We start from the raw sequence: 23,743 nt of genomic DNA, 5'->3' as shown, positions 1-23,743 counted from the left end.
AGTGGCGTACCTGCTAAAACCTAACCCTGAATATGGATAATCTAAAAAAAAAAGAACACTTTAATTGATAGTCTTTATTTTTTGACCCAGCGGTCACTGGATGTCCTGCCAAGAGAGGATTAGTTTGAGTTCTGAGCTGTACAGAAGTACAAATGCCACAGAGGTTTCTACCTACAGTAGATCCCCTGTAAACAGAAACCAGGGGAGGAGGGAAGTTCCAAAGGTTATACGAGTTATATGGCAGTGTTTTGGAGGGAAAAAATGCCTTACTTTTGTCTTTCTCCTAAGACAAGAGCCTGGAGGCAGATTTCCATTGTTAGTGGAGACTGGGTAATCAATAAGGCCCACACCAAAACAGAGTTTTAGTTTTGATTATTGTTAGGGATGTGCAGTCATAATATTAACAACTCGCAAGGCAGGAAAAAAGCCCAATTACATTTCTGTTGTTTTTTTCTCTTATTTTTAATAACTGCTAGGTTTAAGCCAGCCTTGAGGCAGTGACTGCTGGATTAGAACACACTTGTCCTCCAAGAATCTGACAGCAGTCAGCCCATCTCTAGATGTGTCTTGTATTTCTGATAATTTCAGCAGTTCCAGTTTCTTGGCTGCTTCTGTTTTGCCTCTGGGATTGTTCCATGCAGTTTTGGCTTGTGTTCCTGTCCAGCCATGCAGTTGGATATTTCAGTGACTTAAATTAAAAAAGCTGATGAAGGCAGGCCCTCAGAAGGGGAGGCAGGGTCAATAGATAAACATATTTTCAGTGATGCCAGTTTTTTTCCTTTCCTTCCAACCCTTCCAGGTCCTTGGCCTGCCACTGTAGCAATTGAGAGACAAGGGAGGCTTTAAGTGGCAGGCAGAAGGTTGGCTTGGTCTCCTGCTCCTGTGCTGGGTTATTACTTTAATTTTGCTCTTCTGGCCATGGGTCCTTCCTGCCATATTCCATCTCCTATGAAGGCATTTCCTGTTTCCATATAGGTGGGGCGTGGCAGGAAGAAGGACCCATGGCTGGCAGAGCAGAATTAAAGTGATAACTCAGCACAGGAGCAGGAGACCAAGCCTCCCTTCATACCCCAAGCATGTGAGGGGGGGGGGAGTGGCCAGTGCATCAGCAGCCCAGGGAAAGTACTGCTTACTGCCCCTATTACAATAAAATAATACTACTGGAAACAAACTCAGATAAATAGTCAGTTAATGAAGAACTTCTTCAGTTCAGACCCAAAGGGCCTCAAGGAGTCCAAATGAGCAGCAGCCCCACGAAGGCAAAGACGAAAAGATGAAAGTGGGACAGGACAATGGATCTTCCAGTGTCAATAATTCAATGATCAGGCCACAGACCAATGGATAGTGTTCAATCCAAATGTGAACAATTGAAACCCAATACAGTACTGTGTTTCTGGCAAGTCAATAATCTTTGCAAGTGTTTGCTAAGTCTTTGTATTTATGCCTTTGCCTTTTCAAGAAGATACCTTTCACCAGTACCCCTGATGCAGGCATGTTTTTCACACCAAAACACAGTACTGTGTTGGGTTTGGATTGTTCACATTTGGATTGAAATAAAAAGTTTGAACATTATCTATTGGTTTGTGGTCTGATCATGGAATTATTGTCCCATCCCACTTTCATCTTTTCAAATTTCTTCAGACAACACAGAAAATACAATGAAAAAAAGAGCCATATTAAATAATCGAAATGATCTCCAGGCCCTCCAAAATCTGAGGTCTGGCTATGCACCTGGTCCAATAGGGCACCAGGATGGTGAGGTCAGACAGCCAGGACTGGTCTAAAATCTTAACCTGGAATAGTGTAACTTGGTATCTATTTTAAAGCATAAGCAAACTAAGCACACGCCTAGAATCCAAAAGTTTGGGGAGCCCTCTCTAGTGTGCTGAGGACTCAGGAGCCTAGGATTGCCAATGATTTTTCAGCATTCTACAGATACTTGGGAAAGCAGTAGAACTAGCGGACATGAATTGAGGTTACAGGGAGGTTGACTTAGGAGTATCATCGGGAAGCACTTTTTCACAGAGAGAGTGGTGGTTGCCTGGAATGCCCTCCCTGGAAAGCTGGTGAAGACAAAATCAGTTATGAAATCTAAAAACGTAAAGGATAAACACAAAGGATCCGTTTATGAAAAAAAGATGGAATCAAAACAAAACTTAGCAGTGCTTAGATGGGAAGTCCAGTAGTAGGGAAATAAGTAGGGTTCCCAGATGTCTGGATGTAGCTGGACATGTCCTCTTTTCAGAAGATTGTCCAGGAGTCCTATGGGTTTTCAAAACCTGGCAGTTTGTCCGGGTTTTGAAAAGCATTGCGCTCGGGGCTGTGTCTCGAGGGCCTTTGCACACATGTAGATGCAATGACACTACATGCATGCATATGACATCATCATGTTACATCCATGCATGCACAGAGACCCTCCAGACGTGGCCTCGAAGAGACAAAGTTTGTGTGGGGTTGGGGTTGGAATGGAGCAAAGCCGTGGGCAGAACAGGGTGAGGCTGTGGGGCCATCCATTCTCTCTTTTTTTTTTAAAGAAAATACAGTATATGATAACCCTAGAAATAAGGCCATGCAGGGCATACTTCTACAGTCTGTGACCCAAATAATGTGAAACAGGACAGACCTCTATGGTGTGTGTCCTGATTATGGAAAGACCGATGTACTGTTTAGGTGTAAGTGCTGGTCGCTTATTTGTGTGACTGTTTATATGTATGTATTTTATGTACTTTTATTATGTATGTTTTATTTATTTCGATTTCAATCCCGTTCTTCCAGAAGCTCAGAATGGGTTACAAGTTGACATTCACAATCGTTTGAAGACAGACTAGTCATGACAACAAATAGGTTACAGTAGACAATAACAGAGCTTATTCTAGAGACCAGACTGGTCATAGTGAAGAGTACTAGGAGAAGTTTATTGAGGAAACAGTCTTTAATAGCTGGATTGGCGAAAGAGGAAGGTCTTTACTGCTCTGCGGAAGGTCATTAGTGAGTCTAGCGTTATACTTGTGAGCTGCGTTGGGAAAAGAGGGTTATAAATACAAATAAAACAAAAACTAGATGAGATGGGATGGGCTTCAATTGGAACTTCAGCAGTTGGTAAATAAGGTCAGTGCTAGGCAGACTTCTAAGATCTGTGTCCTGAAAATACCAAGACCGCGTAGACATATTTATATCACACCTAGAAAAAGAGAAAATCTAATATTTTAATAAAATATATATTAAGAATATAAATATTCAGTAATAGTGTTCAGTGAAAGCCATTTAGAACTTCAAGGCATAAAGAGCACGGGACTCTACCAGTTCTGGCTTAAATCCATCATAGCACTCCTTCCTATCTACCACTATAATTTTTAAAGATTTCAAAAATCTAAAGATGTAGATTTATATAAGGATATAAGTAGAGGAGTACTTATCTCAGCTGATGTACTTTGCTGTTAAGGAGCCCCACCCTCTGCTTCAAGTCCAATCAAGTGCTCAGTGTTCAGTGTTCCTAACCATTCAAAAATCCCCACACGAAAAACAAAAACCAAAAAAGTCACAATCCAACCAATCCATGAGATGAAAATCCTTAAAATGTTCTGTTCATCCTTCAACTTCCTCACTTCCTTTATTTATATCACATTCATATCGTATGTTAGGAGTATATCACAGAGGGGAATGGAAGACACCTGAAGTTTTGCTAGCGAGTAAAATTGTAGTTTGCAAAATTGTTGGATTGTTGGTTTAATAAGGTATTGACAATTAATGTTACTACGATATGTTGCAACCAAAATGATAAAACCACTCTTCCAGGACTGTATAAATATTATGCCCTATATGTGGCTGTCATTATAAATTGGTAAGTGCTTTCTTTGTGATGTTAATATTTGATCAAGAAGGAGTGTAACCTGCAAAGTGAAGAGGTGAAGCTCTGACTGCTGTGTTTGGCAAACAGGACAACCATGTTACTATGATGCAAATTAACTGTCTGAAACCAGAATGATGGCTGAAGTGTCCAGATATTTTTTCAGAGTTTAGACACTACAGCTCTCCAATCCCCCCACCCCAGGTCCAATGAAGAATCTATGGTAGGATCCAGCTAAGGAAAGACTTCCCTAATCACAGGAAGGAGGGGCTGAGCTTTGCAGACAGAGGGCTTTGGAGAGAGCTAGTCGAACTAGTGTCATGGGGAGTGGAGTGTGAATGGGAATGCAGTAACCAGAACGACAAAAAAGTGGAGTCACAACAATGCTCCAACCGGAGAAGTGAAAGAAACTCAGTATTAACTATTCATTGGAAGGAGTCTTTACTTATACACATTGATTTAACACAATGGTCTCAGATTTGTAGGTACTTGGAGGGCCTCAGAAAAAACAATGTCTTTATGAAATGACAATTTTGCATGAGGTAAAACTCTTTATAGTTTATAAATCTTTTCTTTTGGCTAAATCTTAATAATAATATTGTAATTTATAGCTAAAGAGACATATGATCAAGAAACTGTTTTATTTTACTTTTGTGATTATGGTAAACATACCGGGCCACGAGTTTGAGACCACTGATGTAACCCGACATGGTCCGTGTTTTGGCTCCACCAAGCCTGCATCAGGGGTCAAAGAGTCAGGAACATATGGAGTCTATTCACGGAGCAGAGTGGGACCATGCAGGAACGTGAAAAGCTAACGCCTGCCTTGTGCTCCGCTCTGACGCTGCCGCAAGAGTTTTGGAGTTGGCTGAGGGAAGGGCAGGAGCGCTGAAAGCTCCTGCTGTACTGCACTGGACGGAAGGTTTTAAAAAGTGCTCCCCTCTGATGCTGCCGCGAGAGTTCGGCAGTCAACTTGGAGGGAAGGTCAGGCACGTTGAAAGCTCCTGCCTTACAGCGCTGGACAGCCAGATTTTTTAAAAAGATACGAGGGAGAGGGGGGGGGAGGTACATGGGGTATTTCTCCATAAGATGCACCCTTATTTCCACTGGTCGGTTGCCAGTGCTGGTTCATTGGGGAGGGCTGTCATTAGTATGTGTGTGTGTGCTATTTTTTTCTTTTTAATGGGGCAGATATTAGCATCTGTGCCCATTAAAAAAGGGCTAAATTATAGTTAGACAGGTAAACATCTGGTATTGACCAGTCGCTTTGTTTGGTTCGCTAAAAGCGATCACTTTTTTTGTGCATTAGAAAGCCATGTTAGAGCATCAATCGCTCAACTGGCATTACAATATTAATTAGCTTATTTGCATGGTCTGATTGGAGAATGAGCGATCGTGCAGAAAACCACATGGTGAGCTGTTTTCTGCATCTGGCCCTCAGCAGGCTCAGTTTGGAATGGACTGCATTTGTTTGCAGTGTAAAAGGGTGCTTTTAGCTTACATATATCACAGCAAATTTTCAAAGGGAAGCATATACAGTACATTGCTTCCCTCAAATATATGCAGCCCCAAGCTAGGTGCTCAGAATAGCCATGCACTTTGCACTTACTTAGATAGGCAGCAAAGGGAGGTCATAATAGCATGCATACATTTGAAAATCATATATGTGTACATTGTTGTACTCCTTCATTCTTAAATACATCCCTAGAAGTGGCTTTTCTTACCCAGGCTAAAAAGTGTGCATGTGAAAGAAACCTACTCATACTTTTAGCCAGGCAGTGGAGGGCAATTTTCAGCTAAGCCAGTTTACCAGGTTAAATCAGCATCCACTATTGGGCCCATTGCATAAAACAGGCCGTACGCCTACAAGGCATTATTAGCACATGCTGTCAGTAAATGACTTTGAGCTCTTTTTCCGGTGTTGAGATTCTCCATGAAGTTTCTATCTTATGCCTTCTGTGCTGATGTTGTCTACCAGTCTCCTTATTTACCGCTGAAAGATAATCCCCAGCAAGCCTTAATTGCTCTGTGGAGGCCTATGCTTGCTTGGGAGAAGATTTCATAACCGATGCAAAGTCCACAAGTACTTTTTACCTGTGGGCATTTCTTCGCATTTCAAAGGGAATGTAAGAGCTTACTTTTCTTTGAAACTCGTCCTGTGCAAAACATACCAACGGAGATTTGCAGTGATTTTCCCCTTGAAAATAATGCACCTAGATTTAATATTGTAATAATCAGGCCCGTGGGAGTCAGTAGATTTTAAGCTGCTGACAGCCGTTGGCTGAAATAAGTCCAGATATTCAAGGCAAGGTTGCCTCCAAATTCCGGCACTAAAATCCGGCTCAGTGTAGTAATCCAAAAGTAAACCGAGTACTGGCCGATATTCAGTGCCCAGTTAGCTCTGTGAATTTAGTTAGGACAGCTTTTTTTGCTTTCCTAACTGTATGTGCTTACCTAACAACGACTACTACTACTATTTATTATTTCTAAAGTGCTGAAAGGCGTACGCAGCGCTGTACATTTTAACATACATTAATTAGATGGTCCCTGCTCAGAAGAACTTACAATCTAATTTAGGCAGGACATTTTGTGGGTTGGGGAGATTATGGTAGAGGAACTGATACAGTGGGTATAGGTATCCGACAGCAGTGAGTGGGAGTTAGGAGTTGAACACAGATTTTTTAAAAAAAAGGGATTTTAGCTTAGATTTGAATGCTGCCAGGTAGGAAGCACGACGTATTGATTCAGGTAGCCTGTTCCAGGCATACGGCGCTGCAAGAAAGACCTGGAAACGGGGACGAAGTGTGAAGTTATAAAATTTGCGGATGACACCAAACTCTGTAGCAGGGTTAGAACCGCGGAAGAATGTGAAGACCTACAAAGGGACCTAAACCAACTGGAAGAGTGGGCAAATAAATGGCAAATGAACTTTAATATAGAGAAATGCAAGGTCGTGCATATAGGGAAAAAGAACCCGATGTTCAGCTACAAAATGGGGGGGATCAGTGCTGGGGAAAAGTAACCTTGAAAAAGACTTGGTGTGCTGGTGGATACAACAATGAAATCAACGGCACAATGTGCAGCAGCCTCAAAGAAAGCAAACTGAATGTTGGGTATTATTAAGAAGGGTATTACAACAAGGACGAAGGAAGTCATCATGCCGCAGTATCGCGCGATGGTGCGCCCGTATCTGGAGTACTGTGTCCAATATTGGTCACCGTACCTCAAGAAGGACATGGCGATACTTGAGAAGGTTCAGAGAAGAGTGACGAAACTGATAAAAGGTATGGAGAACCTTTCATACGCAGACAGATTAGAAAGGCTGGGGCTCTTCTCCCTGGAAAAGCGTAGACTCAGAGGAGACATAATAGAGACTGTCAAGATCATGAAAGGCATAGAGAAGGTAGAGAGGGACAGATTCTTCAGCCTATTGGGAACCACAAGAACAAGGGGCCACTCAGAGAAATTGAAAAGGGACAGGTTTAGAACCAATGCTAGGAAATTCTTTTTCACTCAGAGGGTGGTGGATACCTGGAAAGCGCTTCCGGAGGTTGTGATAGGACAGAGTACACTACAGGGTTTCAAAGAAGGATTGGATAAATTCCTGAAGGATACGGAGATTGAGGGATATAGATAGAGGTAGAGATAGGCTATGAAAGGGTATAGATAGAAGGACAAGGGGGATTAAAGGGTTTAGACAGGGATCACCTTACAGGTCATGGACTTGATGGGCCGCCGCGGGAGCAGACTGCTGGGCGCGATGGACCTCTGGTCTGACCCAGCGGAGGCAACTTCTTATGTTCTTATGAGTCTGGAGTTGGCAGTGGAAGAGAAGGGTACAGATAAAAGGGGCTTGCCCGACCAACATAGATCATGGGGAGGAGCATACCAGTTAAGGTCTGGCTCTGCCCATGCTCTACCATGGATTGCCCTGGCACTAACCACACCATGATGCAGGGGACAGAGATAATATTCAGTGATATTGCCTGGTTGCCACTGAATATTAGCATCATTTAGGGCTAGGGTTACCAGACATCCGGATATACTCAGACCTATCCTCTTTTTAGAGGACATGTCCAGGTGTCCGGACAGCTTTCCAAATCTGGCACTTTGTATGGGTTTTGAAAAACTTCCAGCTGGGGACCACATTGTGAGGGCATATGCGTGTGCGCGGATGCAATGCGGTGACATCACACGCATGCGCACTTGTGTGTGACATCATCGCATCACACTTGCGCATGTGCAGATGCCCTCCTGATGTAGCTGCAAGTACGAGAACAGGTTGGGTGGGGGGTGAGGGTGGGGCATGTCTTGGGCAGAATGGGGCGGAGCTGAATGGAACAGGGTGGGCCTGGGGGGGTGGGACCACGGGTCTGTATTTTACAATAGTAAAATCTGGTAACCCTATTTAGGGCCCCTTTTACAAAGCCACAATAGTAATGCTGCTGCAGTACATGCATCAAAGCCCATTCAATTGCTATGGACTACGGAAGCATCGCTACAATGGCTTTGCAAAAGGGGCCCTTAAGCAGGCAAGAGCCTCTTTTGCCCACTTAAACCATTCTGAATTGACCCATTAGAAACATAGAAACATAGAAAAATGACGGCAGATAAGGGCCACAGCCCATCAAGTCTGCCCACTCCTGGAGATCACGCTCCTAATGACCAATCTTTAACTCCACCCTCTTAGGGATCCCACATGGGCAACCCATTTACCCTTAAAATCTGGCACGCTGTTGGCCTCGATTACCTGTGTCGGAAGCGTGTTCCAATGATCAACCACTCTTTCGGTGAAGAAATACTTTCTGGTGTCACCATGAAATTTCCCACCCCTGAGTTTAAGCGGATGCCCTCTTGTGGCTGAGGGTCCTTGGAGAAGGAAAATATCTTCTTCCACCTCGAAACGTCCGGTGATGTATTTAAATGTCTCAATCATGTCTCCCCTCTCCCTACGCTCCTCGAGAGAGAGTAGAGCCGCAATTTGTTCAGCCTCTCTTCGTATGATAGATCCTTGAGCCCCGATGTAAATACTTCCTCCCCTCAAGAATACCTATGTCTTTTTTTGCTAAAAAAAAATATGTGTGTTGTTCATCCATGCACTTATTTTTTTTCCCAGGGAGAATAAGGCAAAAGTAGGCTTTTATAGAAAACCAGCAGTCTTCAATAATACATAAAAGTGCCATTTATGGGATGTTTTTCTCTTTTGAAAATGAGCCCCATTATCATTTCGCTATTTAACTGTATAACAAGATCCATATTATCTTCTACTTGATACTCATATCATATCTTAAACTTTTAGCAATGAATTCTTTAGTAATGAACCAATTGATATTTATTTATTCAATTTTCTATACTGTTCCCCAGGGGATCTCAGAATGGCCTACATGAATTTAGTCAGGTACTCAAGCATTTTTCTCTGTCTGTCCTGGCAGGCTCACAATCTATCTAATTAATGCACCTGGGGCAATGGAAGGATTAAGTGACTTGCCCAGGGTCACAAGGAGCAGCAGGGGTTTGAACCCACAACCCCAAGATGCTGAGGCTGTAGCTTTAACCACTGTGCCACATGATATGCTGCAAGAAAGGTGATAAAGAAACACTAGTCGTACTGTATAAAGTCAGTACAAAATGATCTCATTATAAAGCATTATAGCAGAAACTCTATTCATAGCCAACAGATTACGTTTTAAAATATCAAGTTTCAAGTTTATTAAAAATTTGTTGTGCATGCAATGTCAAGTACTTCAATGCGTATAACAATTTAAAAATAGGAGACAAAAAAATAAAAGAATTGTATACAAATAAACATACAGTATATACGTACAAATAATTACCGATACAAAAGGAGAGGGGGATGAACTACAATCTTTAAAGAAAATAAAGAAACATTTAGGGAAAATACATCTGGAGGGTAACAAAGAATAATCATGAAAGCATGGATAAGCCTAGAAGAGAAGATAAAGAAGATTGTGACCTACACATTAGATCTGATTAAAATTAGGTATTAGAGCATAAGCATTAATGATATCTATGTCTCAAATGCGTCCTTATACAAGAAACTTTTTCAAGAGATTTTGAATATAAAGATTGCTTTTGACTAACAGGCTATAAAAACACATCATCTTTTTTTTCTTTGAGCTTACACTTTGAAATGACAATTTAATGAAATTCACAGTTACCGTATATTACATTTACATTTCTAGACCGCAAAACCTTACGGATCGATGTGGTTCACAAAAAGATAAAAACTTGGCATTTCCAGTGATCTACAAAACTTGTCATAAAATCGTATTAGTGCTCTAGAAATTTGCAAATAATATTGATTTTAGTAGTTTACTAAAATGTAAATAGGAACAAGACTTTGTGAATAAAGAGTGTAACTCCCTGTCCCAGCTCACTGCCTGATAAGCAAACAGACACTGCTGGAATCTTTTTTGAGTACAACCTCGAGCTGGGGGGAAGACAAATAGAGTAGAAGTGAATGAGTTAAGAACAACTAAACATACTGACTTTTGGAGTAAAGGCTTGATGACTTTCCACCTAAGCCCCGATGAAGGTTATAAGAAGGTGCCTTGGGAGGTAGCGGGAACTTATACTTTGTGTCATTATGATGGAAAGAACAGCATAGAACGATTCCTGCAGCCACAAGGCACAACGAGGTTGCCCATCCTATGTACAGGGCATCACCAAGCTCTCGTTTCTGTGCAACATTGACAATTGGATTGTAGAAGTCTCTGATGATGTTATGGGCAGTCCACGATACAGCGATGAGGACGGTAATTCCAGAAATGATGAAAATGAGTCCAGATGTCAGCAAGATGAAGCCTTTAGCTTGCTCGTTATCCTCGCTGCATCGAGTGCACTTCAAGCCAACGAAGGCCACCATAAATGCGATAACGGACAATGCCACTGCAACACACATAAAAGCTCTGCTAGCTTGTAGGTCTTGATTGAGCGCCAGGAGGGAATCGTAGACCTTGCACTGCATTCTGATATTGGCTTGTCTGACACACTCCATCCACAGTCCTTCCCAGAATGCTTCAAAAACCACAATGTTGTTTTCTATGAAGGCTGTCACTCTCCATTGAGGCATGCCTGTTACTGTACAAGTTCCAACCAGACCGATTCCTCCCAGTACCATCCCAATGATTTCTGATATTCCAGCCACCATATTGCTTTGCTTCTTAGGCAGAAACACCTGAATGCAAACTAAGGACAAGAGATTGAGGTGGGTTTCTTCAGAAGCTGCAAAGGTTTTCCCACTACCAACTGCTAATAGAGACGTTCTCTTATGTTTGTTCCTTCTAGCTAAATGAAACCCAGCACAGACTAGTTGGAATTACTTCTTCTTGGCTGTGTATAAAATTCAAATGCCGCTGATGACAAGAACAAGTGAACACACAGATCAGGTCTAACAACTTTCTTGCTCTATAAAGTGCTGCTGGACAAAGGTGTGTCTAAGCCAGTATAAAATATTTAATTTATTTGAATGAAACTAAGCAGAAATTTACTTTGGCTCAAGTTTTAAAATAAACCATTTTTTTTCCCCATAAGGGTATATTGAAGAATTTTCCAGCAAACTTGCTTGTCTTTAGGGACCTAGCAGATGGCTAAGCTTTCACTGTGTTAATAAGCCCTTGGTTATTCAAGTGAATAAGATACTATCAACTTTAAAGATCTCTTTAACCATCTCACAGGGGAAACATGAGAAGGGAACATCATTAACTCAGTGACTGACAGGTCTCCTGTCTGGTAAATCACATTCTTAAGAAAATGTGTAGCTCAATTTATTCCGATAGTGAGACACTGTCATATTGTACTCTGGATTTAGACTGTTTCCATATGCAAGAAATTTAATGCAATAACAATTGTCAGAAGGCTGCACAGCAGCTGGGTTTTTTTTTTCTGCTTACATACTTTAAGCGAAGTTTGAAAGGGAAACTACCTCGGTACATTGCCTCTGTCATTCTGTGGCTGGGTTTAGGCAGGGAAATTATAATAATAATAATAATAACTTTATTCTTATATACCGCCAACAATCTTGCGACTTCTAGGCGGTTTACAATGAAGATAAACTGCACAGACATCGAATTACAGCGTGTAGCGGTGAATATCTGATAGTAGCAACAATAAAAATAATAACAACAGTTTATATACTGCAGGACCGTGAAGTTCCATGCGGTTTACAATGAATTAGAGAAATTCCATAAATTGAAAGGAACATTCATAGTTAGAGATTAGAGGTTAACAGTTTACAAGATCTAATTTGGGGAGGGATTGCGATGGGGGCTATTGTTCTGATTCGTTACCTAGGTATTTCGAGAACAGGTATGTTTTTAGGTGTTTCCTAAATTCACCATAATTGTTTGTGTGTGTAATTAGTTTTTCCAAGTCTTTGCCCCATAAGGCTGCTTGGTATGATAGAAGTTGTTGATGGTGTCTCTTATATTTGCATCCTCTGGCTGGTGGGGAAACGAATTTCTGGTGTGCTCTTCTCTCATGTCTGTTGGTTGGGAATGAGATATATATTTAAGGGCTATTATATTTAAGGGCTGTTATATATTTAAGGGCTAGACCGGATAATACCTTGAAGCAGAGACATCCCAGTTTGAACTTCGTACGTGCCTCCATTGGCAGCCAGTGCAGGAGTTGGTAGGAAGGGGTTATATGATCGGACTTATTATGTGCATTTATTTATTTATTTATTCATTCATTCAATTTTCTATTTCTATTGAAATATTTAATATTATACTTCTGGAAATTCCTAGGGGCTGATTTACACTTGCTTACACTAACTCTGCCTCAGTTGCCTCCCTATGTCATGGAAGTTACCTTTTCTCCCTTATGCCTTGCTCAGCTGGTCACGGAGGTGGTGTTGGGCTGTTACTCTCTTGTAGATTTCAATCCCTTCTTCCACCTCAGGTTGCACTGCTTTTCTTCCTTTGAAATTCATTCCATCTGACTATTTGCTCCTCTGCCTCTCCGTGTAGCAGAAAGCAAACCACCATTATGCAAGTGTTCATGTCACACTTAGTTCCTCAGAATGCCACACGATAAAGTGGTGTGGTAGCCATCCTCACTGGAACATACTATGAGCCCCCATGGATTGAACCTCACGAGTGATTGGATGACATCTGTCACATAGCTAGGTTTGGTAACCACAGTACTGTTATTCTGAGTTTTCCAGTTTGTACTATCTTGATAGGTTTGTTTCTTCATTGGTTGCGATGGGTCACATGATAGGGGGTGTCTCCATATCAGCTCCACTGTGAACGCCGCGGCCATCTTACTGCCCCGGCGAATAACATAGAGATTTAGCATTTGCTAATATTCCGGTCAACTCTGGTAATTATCTTACTTTTTAATTTGTATTTTTTCCGGGGTACTGACGTATTTAACATTATCTACATTTTTTTTGTAGCTCTCTCTGTCCCCGACCCTGAAGAAAATCTTGAAACACATCGGTAGAGAATGAGGCAGGCTCGGTCTAAAGCTAAGTTACTTACCATGTACTAATTAAGATTACAAAAACCGTCAAATTTTACAAATAATGCACTGACACTTTATAACTTATTAGAATTTAAAGCTAGCAGTAGCACAGTGTTCAAAAATCACAGAAAAAATGTTCCAGAGAGGATGGCTACCACACCACTTTATCGTGTGGCATTCTGAGGAACTAAGTGTGACATGAACACTTGCATAATGGTGGTTTGATTTCTGATTTCATTAATTTGATATTTTGTGCATTTTTGAGACTCTCCGTGTAGCAGTCATTTACCGACCCCCTGATAAGCCCCTTTCTTCCTTTCTCACAGACTTTGACTCCTGGCTCTCCTTTCGTGATTCTTCATTCTTGGTGATTTTAACGTTCATGCTGATGACCCCTCCAACTTCTGTGCTTATAGGTTTCTAGCCTTAACATCCTCATTCAATCTTCAACTATGATCCACCATCCCTACCCACATAAACGACCACTGCCTTGACCTTATCCTCCCTTCTAACTGCTCTATCACAAATTTCTGCACCACTATCCGATCCCCATCCAAGAACATTCTCATCCTCCATGTCTTGTCAACTCGCAACCTTGGTGTTGTCTTTGACTCTTCTCTCTCCTTCTACTACTACTAATTATTTCTATAGCACTACCAGAAGTACGCAGCGCTGTACAGTCAAAAAGAAGACAGTCCCTGCTTGAAGGAGCTTACAATCTAAACAGACCAGTTAGACAAAAAGGATGCTAGGGTGGGGATACAGTTAGGGGGAATGGATAATCTGCTGGCTAGGTTGGTGGGCAGTGGGGGGCAGGATTATGGATTGAAGGCTATATGAAAAAGGTGGGTTTTCAATCTGCTTTTAAAGAAGGGAAGGGGCAAGGCGGACAAACTTCTCTGCAAATCCAATAGACCACCAAAACCTGTCGCTTCTTTCTCTATAACATCACCAAAATCCAACCTTTCCTCTCTGAGCACACTACCAAAACCCTCATCACCTCTCGCTTAGACTATGGCAATCTCTCCCCCTCAATCCATTTAGAATGCTGCTGCACGACTTATATTCCGCCAGAGTCACTATGCTCACATCACCCCACTTCTCAAGTCACTTCACTGGCTCCCCATCCACTTCTGTATACAATTCAAGCTCTTCTTATTGATCTACAAGTGTATTAAGAACATAAGAACATAAGCAATGCCTCTGCTGGGTCAGACCTGAGGTCCATCGTGCCCAGAAGTCCACTCACGCGGCAGCCCAACAGGTCCAGGACCTGTGCAGTAATCCTCTATCTATACCCCTCTATCCCCTTTTCCAACAGGAAATTGTCCAATCCTTTCTTAAACCCCAGTACCGTACTCTGCCCTATTACGTCCTCTGGAAGCGCATTCCAGGTGTCCACCACCCGCTGAGTAAAGAAAAACTTCCTAGCATTTGTTTTGAATCTATCCCCTTCCAATTTTTCTGAATGCCCTCTTGTTCTTATATGTTTTGAAAATTTGAAGAATCTCTCTCTCTCTACTTTCTCTATGCCCTTCATGATCTTGTAGGTCTCTATCATGTCTCCTCTGAGTCTCTGCTTTTCCAGGGAGAAGAGCTCCAGCCTCTCCAATCTTTCAGTGTATGAAAGGTTTTCCATGCCCTTAATCATTCGTGTCGCTCTCCTCTGGACCCTCTCAAGTATTGCCATATCCTTCTTAAGGTACAGTGACCAATACTGAACACAGTACTCCAGGTGCGGGCGCACCATTGCCCGATACAACGGCATGATGACTTCTTTTGTTCTGGTCATAATACCATTTTTAATAATACCCAACATTCTGTTTGCCTTCTTCGCGGCTGCTGCGCATTGCGCCGTTGACTTCATTGTTGTATCCACCAGTACACCCAAATCTCTTTCAAGGTTACTTTCCTCTAATATTAGTCCCCCCATTTGGTAGCTGAACATCGAGTTCTTTCTCCCTATATGCATGACCTTGCATTTCCCTACATTGAATTTCATCTGCCATTTATTTGCCCACTCCTCCAGTTTGTTTAGGTCCCTTTGTAGGTCCTCACACTCTTCCGTAGTTCTAACCCTTCTACAGAGTTTAGTGTCATCCGCAAATTTTATAACTTCACATTTCATCCCCGTTTCCAGGGGACCATATCATAAATATGTTGCACAGTGCTGCGTATGCCTATCAGCACTATAGCAATAATAAATAGTAGTAGTAGTAGTGTCAATTCTCAGACAGCTTCTCAATGGAAAAGATAAGTGATTATTTGTAACCACTTATCTTTAGAAGGATTTTCAAATGAACCTCACACTCTAGGTTTTTAGCTGAATGTTTGGCTAATCTAACTGGTTAAAATTAATTGGTTAGATTTACAAATTTAGGAGCTATTTACTAAAGGGTTGTCCCTTTCATCTCTCGTATTGAGTTTATGGTTAAATGTTCAGTAAATAAGGACCAGTACAAACTGGGTGGTGGAGTGAAAAGAAACAAATGAAAACACCTCCCTAATCCTTATCAGAACATCTTTAGAATCCTTCACGTCTTTGTGTTTCTTTTATTTGGTATTATTACTACTTATCATTTTTAAAGCACTATTAGACGTATGCAGTGCTTTTACACAAACACAGAAGAGATAGTCCCTGCTTAACAGAGCATACAATCAATTCACGATACATAAACAGGATGGTATGGCACGAAATTGTTTCCTCCATTCCTGAGTTTTCTTACTTACATCTAGAAAAATATACAAAGATACAAACTCTTAGAACATAAGAATTGCCATACTGGGACAGACTGAAGATCCATCAAGCCAACAGTGGCCAACCCAGGTCCCAAGTACCTGGCAGAAACCCAGAGTAGCAACATTCCAGAGCTGAGATTGTGATGTCATAAAGCCTTATTCCACCAATGCCTAAGAGTCAAACTCATCAATGATGTCACAATGGCTTGATTGTTCTATACTTGGCTAGCATAAGAACATAAAAATTGCCATACTGGGACATACTGAAGGTCCATCAAGCCCAGTATCCTGTTTCTAACAGTAGCCAACCCAGGTCCCAAGCACCTAGCTAGATCCCAAGAAGTAAAACAGATTTTATGCTGCTTATCCTAGGAATAAGCAGTGAATCTCCCCAAGCCATCTCAATAATTAATTAATTAATTAAATTTGTTTTCTATCCCATCCTCCCCAAAGAGCCCAGGACAGGTCAACACAACACAATATACAGTTTACAGGTTAAAATTTGCCTGTACAAGTTTTTTCAGGTACAAGTTTTTATCCTAACTCAACACATACTAGGGATCTAATACCAATATCAATAATATACAGTTTACAGGTTAAATAAGTCATAGTTACAGTGCAAGTTTTTTCAATACAAATTTTATCCTAATGCAACACATATCGAGGATCTTGTATCAATCTACATTTCTTTGCAATCTATCGGTCATGGGCGGGGGAGATAGGTGAACAGGTATGTTTTTATTGCTTTTCCTAAAGTTGAGTAGTCCTTCAAGGGATCTAATCTGCGTGGGCAGTTGATTCCAGTGGCTTGGTATGAGGTGGGAGTAGGAACATTGATTGGTGGTTTGCAGTTGAAGGGCATGGCCAGGGGGTGTTTTGAGGCATATTTTAGCGCTCGCTGGCGCGTTGAATGTTCTGCACTGCTCTGAAACTCATAGGAACTCTATGATTATTAGAGCAGTGCAGAGCATTCAGCATGTTGGCCGGTGCTACAAAGCTCTTCTGCTCTTTTGTAAAAGGAAGTGGGGTTACAAATAGAAATATGTATACAAAAACTGAACCATAAAGAAGCCAAGCTCTGCATACAATACAACACCACAGAAACAGTGGTGCATGTCGCCTAATGCTGTACAAAATATAAAGACAACAGATGTAAATTTGAATAAAGAGAAATAACATATCACTCTACAAATTAACAAATAAAAATAAAACAAAAAATGGAAAAGGTAATATCATTTTATTGGACTAATATATTTTTTAATTAGCTTGCAGAGGTCAAATCCTCTTTCCTCAGGTCAGTAAAGTATACTTATTTTACAGTATCCTGCTCTGACCTGAGGAAGGGGAATTTGGTCTCTGAAAGTTAGTAAAAAATGTATTAAAATGGGCTGCACCATGGCAAATGAGGTTTAACGTGGATAAATGTAAGGTGATGCATGTCAGTAACAAAAATCTTATACACGAATACAGGATGTACGGTGCGGTACTTGGAGAGACCCCCCCAGGAAAGAGACTTGGGAGTACTGGTCAACAAGTCAATGAAGCCATCTTTGCAATATGGGGAGGCGGCGAAAAGGGTAAACAGAATACTAGGAATGATTAAGAAGGGGATCACAAACAGATCAGAGAAGGTTATCATGCCGCTGTACCAGGCCATGGTACGCCCCCACCTGGAATACTGTGTCCAGCACTGGTCACTGTACATGAAGAAGGACACAGTACTACTAAGGACACGGTACTAAGAGACTGTAGGAGTTGCCGTACATTGAGAGATTAGAGAAACTGGGCCTCTTCTCCCTTGAAAAGAGGAGCCTGAGAGGGGACATGATTGAAACATTCAAGATAATGAAGGGAATAGAATTAGTAGATAAAGACAGGCTGTTCACCCTCTCCAAGGTAGAGAGAACGAGAGGGCACTGTCTAAAGTTAAAAGGGGATAGATTCCGTACAAATGTAAGGAAGTTCTTCTTCACCCAGAGAGTGATAGAAAACTGGAACGCTCTTCCGGGGGCTGTTATAGGGGAAAACACGCTCCAGGCATTCAAGACAAAGTTAGATAAGTTCCTGCTGAACCATAACGTATGCAGGTAAGGCTAGACTCAGGGCACTGGTCTTTGACCAAAGGGTCGCCGTGTGAGCGGACTGCAGGGCATGATGGACCACTGGTCTGACTCAGCAGTGGCAATTCTTATGTTCCAATAAAAGGATCACCTTATTTCCATTTTCTATTTATAAACATTTTCAGCACAGCTACAATACTACTTTATCCTAAAGCAAAAAAATAAATAAAATAGATTTTTTTCCCTACCTTTTTTGTCTGATTTCTGTTTTCCTCATCTTCTTGTAATTCTCTTCCTTCCATCCAGTTTGCCCCTTCCAGAAACTGCCTGCTTCCCCCTTCCATCTCTCCTCGTGCCCACTCCCATTGGTCTAGCTTCCATCTTCTCCCCTCATGATCTGGGAGGGAGATGGGTCAATTAGGGGAAGAAATGCCTGGATCGTGGGGCCCCCTGGAGCTGTGGGGCCCAGGGCAGCTGCCCTGTTTGCCCTCCCCTGGTTAAAGCACACCAGCGGTGGGCCTCCTGACGTTTTCGGACCCGAGGCATGTGACTACTGGACCCACCCTTTAATCTGGCCCTGGTTGCATGCTCTGGATTTTGCACCAACTAAGGGCAATCCCTTACATAACTGCAAATTTGTGACAATTAACACCAATTGTAGACAATTATCAGTTGGTATAGCTAATCAATAACGAATTTAATGTTTGTTACATGTATAACTGGCACACTTTCTATAATTTGCGCACACAACTTTCATGCTAATTTTGGAACTGTAAATGCTTGGATATTAGGAGGTTTGTACTTAAATGTGTATGACTGCTATCTGCTTAACATATGCTAGTAAATGAGGCCCTTAGTTTTGTAGTCTCAGCCTGCCTGAATGGCATCGCTGCCTGGATGTCTCACTGCCACTTAAAAATGAACATGACCAAGACTGAGCTACTTAAACCAACCCCTCCCCATACACACTCTATCTCAGTGGATAATACTCTCATCCTCTCTGCCTCATCAGCTCGCAACTTCAGGGTCATCGTTGACTCTTCTCTTTTTCCTCTGCACAAATCCAAAACGTGTTGTTTTTTTTCTCTATAATATCTCCAAAATCTGACCCTTCCTCTCGGCGCACACTATCAAACCTTTATCCATACCCTTTTCACCTTTCGCCTAGACTACTGCAACTTGCTTCTCACAGGTTTTCCACTTAACCATTTCTCTCCCCTTCAATCCATTCAAAATTCTGCTGCATGATTTATATTCTGCCAGGGTTGCTATACTCACATCATCCCTCTCCTCAAGTCACTTTATTGGCTCTCTATCCATTTCCACATACAGGTCAAACTCCTTTTATTGACTTACAGTGCATTTATTCTGCAGCTCCTCAATGTCTCTCCTCTAATCTCTCCCTATACTCCTGCCAGGGCTCTCCATTCATTGGGTAAGTCTCTCTTATCTGTACCCTTCTCCTCTACTGCCAACTCCAGATTATGTTCCTTCTCTCTTGCTGCACCATATGCCTGGAGCAGACTGCCTGGGTCTCTGGCAGAATTCAAATCTAGGCTAAAAGCTCACTTTTTCAAGGTTGCTTTTAACTCTTAACCTCCACTTGCTTGTAAAGCATCCTTGCCTGAGAAACTCCTTAAGCCCCTACTTCTCTTGTTTGTCTGATTAGACTGTAAGCTCTACTGATCAGGGGACTGTCTTTTGAATGCTTTAATATACAGCATTCATATGTCTAGCAGCACTATAGAAATAAGTAGTAGTAGTTAACAGTTCACCGATTGTTTTCGAGTTGGTGCTCAGCTGAAGTCTGGCTAGTAGCTACACGTCATCTGCAAGTTCTCTGTAAACAATTGAAGGGAGTTGTTAATAAACTCATTCTGAACTACAGGATTCTATCTGACTCAGAGGTCTTGTATTTGTGTAGTACTTGCAAATATTTTGCTAGACTAAAACAAATATAAAGTCATTATTTTAATTTGACTTAATTCCTTAAAGAGATAGGATCCCCCAGAATCCATAAAAGAGGGAGAATCACCTATACTTTCTCTTGGGATCATTGCTAGAAACACAATGCTGTAATCTCTCTCCTCTGCAATCAAGATGCCATATGGTCACCCTGCCAATTGTTACACCTGAAGAATTCAACCAGCAAGGCCCTGCATCATAGTGAGCTACTTTTAATCCAGCTTAAATTAATCATTCTGCTTCTATAAGAATAGTCTATCTTGTGGCACATTTCCCTTGTTCAGAGATCCCTAAATTGTAACTAAAATTTAAGATGGATTAAAAGTAGCTCACTATGATGCAGGGCCTTGCTGGTTGAATTCTTCAGGTGTAATAATTGGCAGGGTGACTATATGGTATCTTGATTGCAGAGGAGAGAGATTACAGCATTGTGTTTCTAGCGATGATCCTAAGAGAAAGAGTATAGGTGATTCTTCCTCTTTTATGGATTCTGGGGGATCCTATCTCAGGTTTGAATGGTTTAAGTTCAGTGTCCTTGGAGTTTCAGGTCCCAATGCTAAGTATTGTCCTTGCAGATTAGGGTAGCATCTTGCAGAGAAAAGTTCTGTTTAACAGTGATACCAAATCTTTATGGTGCATATTTTACAGAGAAAAGGTTTGAGGGAACACTGGGCAACACCTAGCCATCCCTTTGTGTTCACTGAAAGGGGTACTTCACACCTTCTGAAGGCCAGAGTTTCTCAGAGTTTCTCGCCACATTTTATAATTCAAACTCCAGCATAAATCAATCACATCATGATTAAGGCAACAATCTTATATTTTAGAATTGTTAAATCCAGCCAAAATGTATCATTTCTTTACTCATATAAGAGTTCCCTTATAGAGAGCCTTGTAATAATCTGTGTGACAGCTACTTTTAATCCACCTTAAATTAATCATTCTGCTTCTATAAGAATATTTTATCTTGTGGCACATTTCCCTTGTTCAGAAATACCTAAATTGTAACTAAAATTTATTGCACTGTCTGACTAATCTTATTTGCTCTGTAAAAATAAAAATCTAGTTTCTCTTTAAATGTTTTGAGTATCTGTTCTTTAATATTATACAGAGCTAAGCTTTAAACAGGAAGCACATTCCCCAAACTAACATCTATTTAATATACAATATATTCCTCTCTTTAAGAGTAATATATTTTATTGGTGGAGAATTCTTGTGACATATATAGCAAGAGGATGAATTTTCATGGGCAGCAGGAACAACTCATGTTATCTTATTAGGCAGACTGGATGGACCATGCTGGTCTTAATCTGCTGTCCTTTGCTTTGTTACTATTACTTACTTCCATAGTGGGAGGAATCTGAAAAACAAAGAAATACAAAGTTGACAATGAGTATGCAGGCAGTACAACCACCACTCCTTTTGTGCCCCACCTCGCCCTTCCCGCCCTTCACACCACACTCGCACCCTCCCTTCACCCCATACCTCTTTAAATCTTCACTAGTGTGAGCAGCTTCTCCAACCTGCTGCTGAACTCGGCATTGGGTTTCCCTCTGATGTCACTTCCTGGCCCCGTGACCAGGAAGTGATTTTAGAGGAGAGCTAGGCTTGCGCAAGCAGCAGACAGAAGAAGTTGCTCGCACTGGTGAAGATTTAGCTCCTCTTTTACGAATGCTTAGCGTGGGTTTTAGCACCGGCAGCGGTGCTAACTGCTCCAACACTCATAGGAATTCTTCGAGCATCGGAACACTTACCGCTGCTGCTGGTGCTAAAACCTGTGCTATCTATACATATAAAATCGGATGTATGTATGTATGTGCCGCGATCACGCAAAAACGGCTTGACCGATTTGAACGAAACTTGGTATGCAGATCCCTCACTACCCGGGATGATATGTTCTGGGGGTCTCGCGGCCCACCTGCACACGTGGGCGGAGCTACAAACAGATAATCGGATTTCACCCATTCATGTCAATGGAAAAAATGTAAAGAGCTGCCAATGCAAAAACGGCTTGCCCGATTTGAACGAAACTTGGTATGCCGATCCCTCACTACCTGGGGTGATATGTTCTGGGGGTCTCACGGCCCACTTGCACATGTGGGCGGAGCTACAAACATAAAATCAGATTTCACCCATTCATGTCAATGGAAAAAATGTAAAACAGCTGCCAACGCAAAAACGGCTTGCCCGATTTGAACGAAATTTGGTATGCATATCCCTCACTACCTGGGGTGATATGTTCTGGGGGTCTCGTGGCCCACCTGCACACGTGGGCGGAGCTACAAACAGAAAATCAGATTTCACCCATTCAAGTCATTGGAAAAAATGTACAAAGCTGTGGGACCGATTTGAACGAAACTTGGTATGCAGATCCCTCACTACCTGGGGTGATATGTTCTGGGGGTCTCGCGGCCCACCTGCACACGTGGGCGGAGCTACAAACAGAAAATCAGCTTTCACCCATTCAAGTCAATGGAAAAAATGTAAGAAGCTGTGGGACCGATTTGAACGAAACTTGGTATGCATATCCCTCACTACCTGGGGTGATATGTTCTGGGGGTCTCGTGGCCCACCTGCACACGTGGGAAGGGTGGGTTCACCCAAGAATGTATATGTTCTTGCTCCTGGAGGTGAAACTAAAAATGTTGTTTATAATCAATTTTTGTGTTAGTTGAATTGTATTCATTTTGTCAAATATTTCACATTATACTTTGAATATTTTACTTTTTATAAAGCTGTAACAAAATTATTTCATTCACCACTATAAAGTATCTTTATTTAAATCCATTTACAGTGTTATTGCTATAATTAAATACCCGTGCAACGCCGGGGCATCAGCTAGTAAGTTCATAAAAGAGGGGGTTAAAGAGGTATGAGGGAAAGGGTGGGTGCAAGCTTGACATGGGGAAGCTAAGAGGTGCCAGTGGACTCACCAAGAAAGTTCCTGGGGTGGTCTGCCCCCCTGCCCCCCCTTACTATGCCACTGGATAGCACAGGTGGTGAAATCATCTTTTTAAAAATTGTATATGTTGAGGAGATTGAAACCAATAGTTTCTTGTTGTGATTTTTGTACAATATTGCAGATTCTAGTACTCTATAAAGTTGATTACTGCAATGCACTATATTTAGGAATGGCAAAATGTAAAATCAAGGTGCTGCAGTTAATTCAGAATGCAGCAGCTCAAGTTTTGACAGAGGGAATCAATCAATGCATATGACCCTTATTTTGAAGCAACTACATTGGTTGCTGGTGAAGTGTAGGGTTGGTTCAATATAAGGCTTTGATGTTAATTCATCAAACTTTACATGGCCAAGCAACATGGTGTTTGCAACAGACACTTTCTTTATATAGTATATGCCAAATACATTACTCCCCTGAAATTTGTGGGGGTTCCGTTCCAGGACCCCCCGTGAATTAAAAAAACAAAACGCAAATGTGATTTAGGAGCTAATCGAAGGCAGGAGAGGGCAGCTGGGGCACTGTTGGGTGCTGAAAATCATTCTCAGTATTTTCCGACCACCTCTTCCTGGTACTAAAGTCTGGCTACACCAATCAGGAGCTGCTTTGACATGCCAGATAATGTGTCAAAGCAGCTCCTGACTGGTGTAGCCTGACTTTAGTACCAGGAAGAGGTGGTTAGAAAAT

General features: G+C 41.7%; 1 protein-coding gene across 1 annotated transcript; it reads right to left on the bottom strand.

Annotated features, from left to right (window-relative positions):
* Positions 1–9,597: 9,597 nt before the first annotated feature.
* On the bottom strand, positions 9,598–11,265 carry LOC117358745 (claudin-8-like). Its single transcript, XM_033940333.1, has one exon. The coding sequence runs from the start codon at positions 11,016–11,018 to the stop codon at positions 10,344–10,346; it is 675 nt and encodes a 224-aa protein (XP_033796224.1). The 5' UTR covers positions 11,019–11,265; the 3' UTR covers positions 9,598–10,343.
* Positions 11,266–23,743: the final 12,478 nt, after the last annotated feature.

The sequence above is a fragment of the Geotrypetes seraphini genome, chromosome 4, assembly GCF_902459505.1.
Source record: "Geotrypetes seraphini chromosome 4, aGeoSer1.1, whole genome shotgun sequence".
In the NCBI taxonomy this organism is placed as follows: Eukaryota; Metazoa; Chordata; class Amphibia; order Gymnophiona; family Dermophiidae; genus Geotrypetes; species Geotrypetes seraphini.
The sequence above is the reverse complement of the archived record's forward strand: the minus strand, read 5'-3'. Positions and strand labels throughout refer to the sequence as shown.